Source organism: Vicia villosa, unplaced genomic scaffold (genome assembly GCF_029867415.1).
Source record: "Vicia villosa cultivar HV-30 ecotype Madison, WI unplaced genomic scaffold, Vvil1.0 ctg.000416F_1_1_1, whole genome shotgun sequence".
NCBI classification, from domain to species: Eukaryota; Viridiplantae; Streptophyta; class Magnoliopsida; order Fabales; family Fabaceae; genus Vicia; species Vicia villosa.
Genome location: NW_026705191.1, coordinates 74,143 through 84,218, shown reverse-complemented (window position 1 = coordinate 84,218; position 10,076 = coordinate 74,143). Strand labels below are relative to the sequence as shown.

The window sequence follows — 10,076 nt, the reverse complement described above, 5'->3', positions numbered from 1 at the left end:
TTATGCAAAGGCAGTAGCTCTTAGAATAGCTTGTTTAACATTTTCATATACATTCCCAAAATAGGCTTTACACTTAAAAGGATTCACTTCAAGCTCAGTAGCCTTTAAAAAATCTTTAAAGCTTTGCAAAGCTAAATTGACAGAGCTAATATCTCCACTAGTAAACAGGAGTAAATCATCTGCAAAGCTCAAGTTAATGATCTTCAACTTTTCATATTTGGAGTGAAAGTTGAAGTTGGGATTTTTCCCAAGATTTTGTAAACTATGTAAATATTCCATAACCAGGACAAACAGAATGAGAGATGAAGAATCCCCTTGTCTTAGACCCCTTTTAGCTTGTAAAATATCAGAGACAACATTATTAACCTTGTACTTGTAAGAGATTGTCTTCACTGTGGTCATAGTCCAGCTAATGAACTTGTTTGGGAAGCTAAGCTCTGACAGAATGTCTTCCACTGCTTGCGACTCCACAGTATCATAGGACTTTTGTATGTCCATTTGGAGCATACATATGAGAGCCTTACCTTTAGCATTATAACTCCTAATCAATTCATAATCCAAAAGGACATGATCTTGAATATGCTTACTTGGAACAAAGGCTTCTTGGCTCACATCAACAATACTCCCCAAAAATTTACCTAACCTATTGGCCTTGATCTTTGATATAATTTTATATAAGGTAGTACAACAAGAAATGGGCCTGAACTCTTTCACCATACAGGAAGAAGCATATTTAGGAATAATGGTAACTGATAATACGATTTTATATCGTATATTTAGCTTGAAATCCGTAGATATTTATAGCATTTTTTCGTTTATTATGCTGATTTATTATGATATTACGCGAGTTTTTGCTTTGTTTCAGGTTTTACACTCTTATTATGACTATTTGTGAAAAGGAGAAGAAATGGAGCTAAAACGACCACTATTTATGCCTAAAAGATGAAAAATGGGTGCTGAAGTAAAAAAGGAGTGCAAATAAGGCCCAAATATGCTAAAGAAGACCCAAAGGCCCAAAAGAGACGAACCAGCCCACTGAAGATCAAATGTGCGTGGCCCAAACCACATAAGCAAGTGGAGACGCACGTCTCCAACGTCTCTATGCCACATCAGCAAAAGGGAGACGCACGTCTCCATTCCCCTACTTTTTCTCCACTTGAGACGCACGTCTCAAGTCATTCAAAGGCACTTCCTGAAGAAGCGGAGACGCACGTCTCCAAGCCCAGTCTGAAAAGCTCCCTCTTTTCACGTAACGTCACAGCAAAACCTCCCCTATAAATAGAACCTTCTACCTCAGTTCTAAATGTCCGATTTCCTTCTAACGAAGTGCTGCCGAAATTGTACCGTGCTTTATTTTTTCTGCCTTCTTTAAATTCAAACAGTTGTTTTCTCACAACGATTTCTACACCGGAAATTGTTGTGAACCTTTTATAAATCTAGCCTTAAGTTAGATTTATCGCTTTTATTTTCCCTGTTTTATTTTCCGTCCATTTAAATTCTGAAGAACGATCCAGCCAACCTGTGGTGGAAGTTCAGTACTCGAAGATTCAATTGCAATTTATTTAATTCAGGTTTAATATTTACCGCCTTTATTTATATATTTATTTGCATGATATATTATATGCCAATTAACATGCCTTTTATTATAAGCCAAATTAATTCATGCATGCTTAACTGTATTAATATGTCTGGCTAGATTACTAAGGTATCGGTATGTAAAGTAAGTTAACTGTGGGATCCGAAATAAATTGGCTTAATTATGTTTTGTTAACTATCACCTGTTTTTGGTTTGTATGTCTAATTTAATTAGTAAGTCTTAAAACCAATAGAGCGAAAGTTTGAGGGGTTAAGACGGTCAAAGGTTAAAATCAATAGAGCGAAAGTTTGAGATCTTTAACTGGATAGTAGACATAGGACATTAGTTTTAAGGATGGCGAAAGCGTATTAAAACTAATTGGGACTTATTTATTTTCAAAAATTGTTCTTACACCCGAGCGGGATGGCGAAAGCGTACGTTAGGGATATTAGCATGTTCCGAGTCAACAGAGCGAAAGTTTGAGATTAGGAGATTTAAATAGATAACAACTTCATAAAACAGGCATTTTATTAATTACGTTGTTTCCAAAAAGCTTTTCTAAAATCTAATGGGATGGCGAAAGCGTACATTAGGATTAGGATAGTAATCTAAATCAACAGAGCGAAAGTTTGAGACGAGGATTTTTAACCAATTGAATTAGTAAAGATTTTTAATTAAATTATGCAAAAGCCAATGGACCTTCGGATCACCTTGAAGGATAGAAAAACACTTAGAAAGGGGGGGATTGAATAAGTGTGACTTTAAATCTTGGACGATAAAAATAAAATGCACAATTATTTTTATCCTGGTTCGCTGTTAACGAAGCTACTCCAGTCCACCCCCGCAGAGATGATTTACCTCAACTGAGGATTTAATCCACTAATCGCACGGATTACAATGGTTTTCCACTTAGTCCGCAACTAAGTCTTCCAGAGTCTTCTGATCACAACCTGATCACTCCAGGAACAACTGCTTAGTTCACTCCTAAGACTTTTCTAGAGTCTACTGATCAACACGATCACTCTAGGCTTAGTTCACTCCTAAGACTTTCTGCTCAGCCAACTGCCAAGACTTCCTCTAGAGTATTCTGATCAACCTGATCACTCTAGTTACAAACTGCTCAGCCAACTGCCAAGACTTCCTAGAGTATACTGATCACACGATCACTCTAGTTCCTTACAACTTAATGTAATTCTAAGAGTATTACAAATGCTTCTTAAAAGCGATAATCACAAACTGTGATATTTCTCTTACAGTTTAAGCTTAATCTCACTAAAATATTACAACAGCAATGTAGTGAGCTTTGATGAAGATGAAGATTCTGAGTTTAGATTTGAACAGAGTTTCAGCAAGTTTGATATAAGTTGTTTTGGTGCAGAATCGTTAACCTTGCTTCTCATCAGAACTTCATATTTATAGGCGTTGAGAAGATGACCGTTGAATGCATTTAATGCTTTGCGTGTTCCGTACAGCTTTGCATTTAATGTTATACGCTTTTGTCAACTACCTCGAGCCTTGTTCACGCTGTGTCTACTGACGTAGCCTTTAGTAGCTTTTAACGTTCCTTTTGTCAGTCAGCGTAGTCTGCCACGTGTACTTCCTTCTGATCTGATGTTTGTGAATACGACGTTTGAATATCATCAGAGTCAAACAGCTTGGTGCATAGCATCTTCTGATCTTCTGACCTTGAAGTGCTTCTGAGCGTGATACCATCTTCTGATCTTCAGTGCTTCTGATCTCATGTTCTTCTGATGCTTCCATAGACCCATGTTCTGATTCTGCTTCGACCATCTTCTGATGTCTTGCCAGACCATGTTCTGATGTTGCATGCTGAACCATTTTGAGACACATCTTCTGAGCGCTGAATTATGCGTACTCTTTATATATTTCCTGAAAGGGAAATTGCATTGGATTAGAGTACCATATTATCTTAAGCAAAATTCATATTATTGTTATCATCAAAACTAAGATAATTGATAAGAACAAATCTTGTTCTAACAATCTCCCCCTTTTTGATGATGACAAAAACATATATAAATGATATGAATTTGCGATCAGAAAGAGTAGACGGCAAAAGACAAATTACACAGCTATAGCATAAGCATATGAATATGTCTCCCCCTGAGATTAACAATCTCCCCCTGAGATAAATAATCTCCCCCTGAAATAAATACTCGAAGAACTTTGATAAAAGACTTCCCTGATTATTTCGATAGAGACGATCATATAAGCTTCTGCCTTCAGAGAATTCATAGCTTCTGACTTCTGCTTCCATTGGACAGCTTCAGAACTTGAATTTCTTTAGATCCTTAGAACACTCACAGCTTCTGATTTCTGCTTCCATTCAGGACAGCTTCAGAACTTGAATTTCTTTGATCTTCAGAACATTCACAGCTTCTGATTTCTGCTTCCATTCAGGACAGCTTCAGAACTTGAATTTCTGGATCTTTTAGGACATTCATATCTTCTGATTTCTGCTTCCCACGGATAGCTTCAGAACTTTGAATTTCTGGATCTTTTAGGACATTCATATCTTCTGATTTCTGCTTCCCACGGATAGCTTCAGAACTTTGAATGTCTACCAACATCACTTCATGCTAGATTTGTATCAGAACATTGTTGAATGTACCAGAGCATCATCTGAGCATCTCTACATCCTGAAATGTTACAGAACAAAAACTAAACGACAAAAGTCAGCATGAACGAGTTAGAACATAAAATGTATATTCAAATACATGATATGTATCAGAGCCAAATGTATCAGAGCATTTAGGCTAAAAACGTGTATCAGAGCAAATAATGTATCAGAGCCATAACATTATATGTATCAAAGCAAATAGAATTTTGTCAGAACAGGATAGACAAAGATATTCAAATTCTATTATCAGTGCTTCTGATTCATTCTTCTTTCTTGCTTCTGATCTCTGAAGCTTGATAGCACTCAGCTTGCTTCAGTTTCCAAGAGCTTATTCCTTTTACAGAATAACGCTTCTTATGGTTTTGCTTCTAGTGTTTGCTTTGAAGATTTTCTTCACTTCTCTGTACCTGCAAAACACTTAAACCATATAGAACTTGCAGTTCTTGTTAGTGAATATGTGGGAGCCTTTACCCAGCAACTGATAGATTTAATCAAATCATTTATCATTTATCTTCTCCCCCTTTTTGTCATAACATCAAAAAGAATATTTAAAAAGATTCAGATGCATAAAACAAAAAGGAAAACCTTTACTGGAATGAAACTTTTTCATTGATAATCAAAAAGGTTTACAAGAAAGGAATGCAGGAAAACAGATGCAACAAGGAAAGGAAACTACAAAGACCAAAAGACTAAGATCCTAGCCTACGCAAAATCCGTGCCAGAACATCATGAATCCCGTCAGTGCTTGTAGCTTGCCTTGTCATGAAGGAACGAAACTCAGCATTGGCTGCTTCTTGCGAGTCCAAACGAGAAGCCAGCATAGCTTGATTCTGATGAAGAGTTTCCAAGGTCTCCATCAGAGCTGAGGTTTCACCAGAAGAAGAAGCACCAGTATTTCTGCCCAGAGGGACAGCAATCTCAGCAGGGTGATCTTCTGGAAGATCTTCAGCTTGTGCATCTCCCATTTCCTCATCTGAGTCTGACTCAGAAGGAGCCTTGGCATATTCTGGTTCAGGCAGCTCAGAAGTTCCATCTTCCAATGCTTGAAGAATAGCTGCTAGGTTTGTTGGAGGAGTAGGACCAGCAACTTCAGCACGATAAACCACTACTGGAAAGACCATGTGAGGTGCTTTTTCAGAAGGGTTCATTCTGAACCAGTTGAACAGCCACTGAAAATCTCCAGTCAGCACAGGAAACCAGAGCACATAAGACCGGGGTTTCCACACCACGATATCTCTGCAGAGATTTTCTTCTTCCAACTCATCTGCAGGTATCTTCTCTTCAAGAGCGCTTCTGTTCCTGATGAGACAGTGGTGGCTGCTCTCACCAACTTCCAACCGGAGACCACGAACACCAGGAGCTTCAGACATAATCCTTCTCTGAGTGTCTGTAGCCTTATCCAGAAAATCCTGACGAAAGGAATTCCAGAGGTTGTTTGTAGCATACTCATCCAGATGATTAAGGTGAGCAGCACCTAGAATCTCCAACCAGCCATTTACATCAGCATGTAAAAGCTCCAGATATGTTTGAGTGGTAGGGGTTGGAGGGTTGACAGTGAACCTTGAATCGGGAAGAACAACACTATAGGGATTAGGTGTTCTGGTGGGAAAAGGGTATGAGAGGGATGAAGAAATATCTGATGGGAGGGTTAAAGGAGAGGAGATATCAGATGGTGAAGAAGGTGGTTCCGAGAGGATGAATGAGGAGGAAGAGGTGGTGGAGGTCTTTGAAGAGGAAGGTAATTAACGGGAACCGTCAAGGGGTTGATACACTTTGAGAGGGTCATAGGAGATCCTAACTCTTTTAGGTTTGGTTTCTGGTTCAGCAGATGCCTTTCTCTTTTGTTTTCTATCATTGTCTTGATTCCCAGAGCTTGACGATGGATTCATGATGAATTTTCAGATATTGGAAACTGCTAGGGTTTATGATATGAAAAGAGAGAGATGAAAAAGAAACCGAATGCAGAGAGAGAAATATGAGAGGGAAAAGAAACGTTTGAAGAGTATATATAAAAAAAAACTGAAAGAGAGTAAATGATGAAAAGCATTTAATGTTACGTGACATGAGGAGAGATAATAATGACAAAAGACGTGATTTGCACAGTTACCTAGGTAGACGTCCCCTCAACTGCACGCACGCTTGTCCAGGAATAGTGAACACGTGTTTACCATCTGGATAGCCAGTTACAGCTGTTTTGCTTTTAGAGAGATTCTGAATCAACTTAAACACTGAAACGTTAGTAATAACTGAATCACAATTTCTAATTGATTTCTATCAGAACTTCTTAAAAAATAATTTCATATCAAAGGATACTCATACGTAAGAATTTCTCATCTTCTCATTCTGAGGTTGTTTCTGAAGACCCATTTTGTACCAATTATATTGAATCCATCTGGTCTAGGAACAAGATCCCAAACATCATTCCTTGTAAACTGATTCAGTTCTTCTTGCATAGCAATTATCCAGTATGGATCTTCTAGAGCATGATCAACAGAAGTTGGCTCGACCAAAGATACAAGACCTAATTGACAGTCTGCATTGTTCTTAAGGAATGCTCTTGTTCTGATTGGATCATCCTTCTTTCCAAGAATGACATCTTCTGAATGACCGGAGATGAGTCTGGATGATCTTCTGACAGATGGTTCTTCAGAAATGCTTAGATCCTCCAGAGAAGCTGATACTTGATCTTCAGATTCTTTGCTTCTGAGAAGCTCTGCTTCTGATGCATTGCTTCTTGGCTCAACAACTTCTGATATGTCAATATCATAACCTGCAAAATTATCAACCTGCTTTGGTTTTTCAGAACCAAGCTTATCATCAAACCTGATATTGATTGATTCTTCTACAACCAATGTTTCAGTATTGTATACTCTGTAGCCTTTTGAGCGTTCAGAATATCCAAGAAGAAAACATTTTTGTGCTTTGGAATCAAACTTACCAAGATGATCTTTAGTGTTCAGAATAAAACATACACATCCAAAAGGATGGAAATATGAAATGTTGGGCTTTTTATTCTTCCACAATTCATAGGGAGTCTTATTTAGAATAGGTCTGATAGAGATTCTATTCTGAATATAGCATGCAGTGTTTATTGCTTCTGCCCAGAAATGCTTAGCCATATTGGTTTCATTGATCATGGTTCTGGCCATTTCTTGCAGAGTCCTATTCTTTCGCTCTACAACTCCATTTTGTTGTGGAGTTCTAGGACAAGAGAAATCATGGGCAATACCATTCTCTTTGAAGAATTCTTCAAAGGATCTGTTCTCAAATTCACCACCATGATCACTTCTGACCTTTATGATTTTACACTCTTTTTCAGATTGAATCTGAATGCAGAAATCAAAGAACACTGAATGAGTCTCATCCTTGTGTTTTAAGAATTTTACCCATGTCCAGCGACTATAATCATCTACGATGACTAATCCATATTTCTTTCCTCTGACAGATGCTGTTTTGACTGGGCCAAACAGATCAATGTGCAAGAGTTCTAATGGCCTTGAGGTAGAAACAACATTCTTAGACTTGAATGCAGGTTTGGAGAACTTGCCCTTCTGACATGCTTCACAAAGAGCATCTGATTGGAATTTCAGATTAGGGAGTCCTCTGACCAGATTAAGTTTGTTAATCTGAGAAATCTTTCTCAAACTAGCATGACCTAATCTTCTGTGCCAGACCCACTGCTCTTCAGAAACAGACATAAGACAAGTCACCTTCTGACTCATAAGATCTTGCAGATCTGTCTTATAAATGTTGTTCTTCCTCTTGCCTGTAAATAGGATTGAGCCATCCTTCTGATTTACAGCCTTGCAAGACTCTTGATTAAAGATTATATCATAACCATTGTCACTTAATTGACTGATAGATAAGAGGTTATGAGTTAATCCTTCTACAAGAAGTACATTAGAAATGGAAGGAGAGTTACCAGACTTTATAGTTCCAGAGCCAATTATCTTGCCCTTCTGATCTCCTCCGAACTTGACTTCTCCTCCAGACTTAAGCACCAGGTCTTGGAACATAGACCTTCTTCCTGTCATGTGTCGCGAGCATCCAGAGTCCAGGTACCATGACATGTTGTGCTTTGTCCTTTTTGCAGTCAAGGATATCTGCAATAGGAATAATCTTATCCTTAGGTACCCACATCTTTTTGGGTCCTTTCTTGTTAGATTTTCTCAAGTTCTGATTGAACTTGGATTTAACATTGTAAGTAATAGGAGGAACAGCATGATAATTCTTAATGTGAGTTTCATGATATTTCCTAGGTTGTGTCACATGCTTCTTAGTGTGTGTAATGTGAAAACTTTGTGCATGTGAAGTGTGCCTAATATCATGAGAGTGGCCATACTTGAACTGATCATACAATGGCTTGTATGTAATTTTCATTTCATCAACAGGTTCAAGTTTGTATGGGGTTTCACCCTCATAACCAATGCCAACTCTTTTGTTTCCAGATACGGCATATATCATAGAAGCTAGCTGACTTCTGCCAATACTTCTAGATAAGAACTTCCTGAAACTTAAATCATATTCTTTCAGAATATGGTTTAGACTGGGAGTGGATTTTTCTGAATCAGAAGGAGATCCAACATTATTGGATAGTTTTAAAAGTTTTTCTTTTAATTCAGAATTCTCCAACTCAAGCTTCTTTGTTTCAAATTCAAATTGCTTTTTCAGCTTTTTGTATTTGAGACTAATCTGAGACTTGAGTTCCAGAAGTTCAGTTAGACCGGAAACTAACTCATCTCTAGTAAGTTCAGAAAATACCTCTTCAGAATCTGATTCTGATGTAGATTCTGATCCGTCATCTTCTGTCGCCATCAGCGCACAGTTGGCCTGCTCATCTTCTGAATCATCTTCTGACTCATCCCAGGTTGCCATAAGACCTTTCTTCTTATGAAACTTCTTCTTGGGATTCTCCTTCTGAAGATTTGGACATTCATTCCTGAAGTGTCCTGGTTCATTGCATTCATAGCACATGACCTTCTTCTTGTCAGATCTTCTGTCATCAGAAGATTCTCCATGTTCAAATCTCTTTGAACTTCTGAAGCCTCTGAACTTCCTTTGCTTGGTCTTCCAGAGTTGATTTAGCCTTCTGGAGATCAGGGACAGTTCATCTTCTTCTTCAGATTCTGATTCTTCAGGATCTTCTTCTCTGGCCTGAAAAGCGTTAGTGCATTTCTTGATATTTGATTTTAATGCAATAGACTTACCTTTCTTTTGAGGCTCATTTGCGTCCAGCTCTATTTCATGACTTCTCAAGGCGCTGATAAGCTCTTCCAGAGAAACTTCATTCAGATTCTTTGCAATCTTGAATGCAGTCACCATAGGACCCCATCTTCTGGGTAAGCTTCTGATGATCTTCTTCACATGATCAGCCTTGGTGTATCCTTTGTCAAGAACTCTCAATCCAGCAGTAAGAGTTTGAAATCTTGAAAACATCTTTTCAATGTCTTCATCATCCTCCATCTTGAAGGCTTCGTACTTCTGGATTAAGGCTAGAGCTTTTGTCTCCTTGACTTGAGCATTTCCTTCATGAGTCATTTTCAAGGACTCATATATGTCATAGGCCGTTTCCCTGTTAGATATCTTCTCATACTCAGCATGAGAGATAGCATTCAGCAAAACAGTTCTACATTTATGATGATTCCTGAAAAGCTTCTTTTGATCATCATTCATTTCTTGCCTTGACAGCTTTACGCCTCTGGCATTCACAGGATGTTTGTAACCATCCATCAGAAGATCCCATAGATCACCATCTAGACCCAGAAAGTAACTTTCCAGTTTATCTTTCCAGTATTCAAAGTTTTCACCATCAAATACCGGCGGTCTAGTATAACCATTGTTACCGTTGTATTGCTCGGCAGA

At 38.2% G+C, this 10,076-nt stretch overlaps 1 protein-coding gene across 1 annotated transcript; it reads right to left on the bottom strand.

The window, feature by feature from the left end:
- Positions 1-498, bottom strand: LOC131627941 (uncharacterized). Its single transcript, XM_058898797.1, has one exon. The coding sequence runs from the start codon at positions 496-498 to the stop codon at positions 1-3; it is 498 nt and encodes a 165-aa protein (XP_058754780.1).
- Positions 499-10,076: the final 9,578 nt, after the last annotated feature.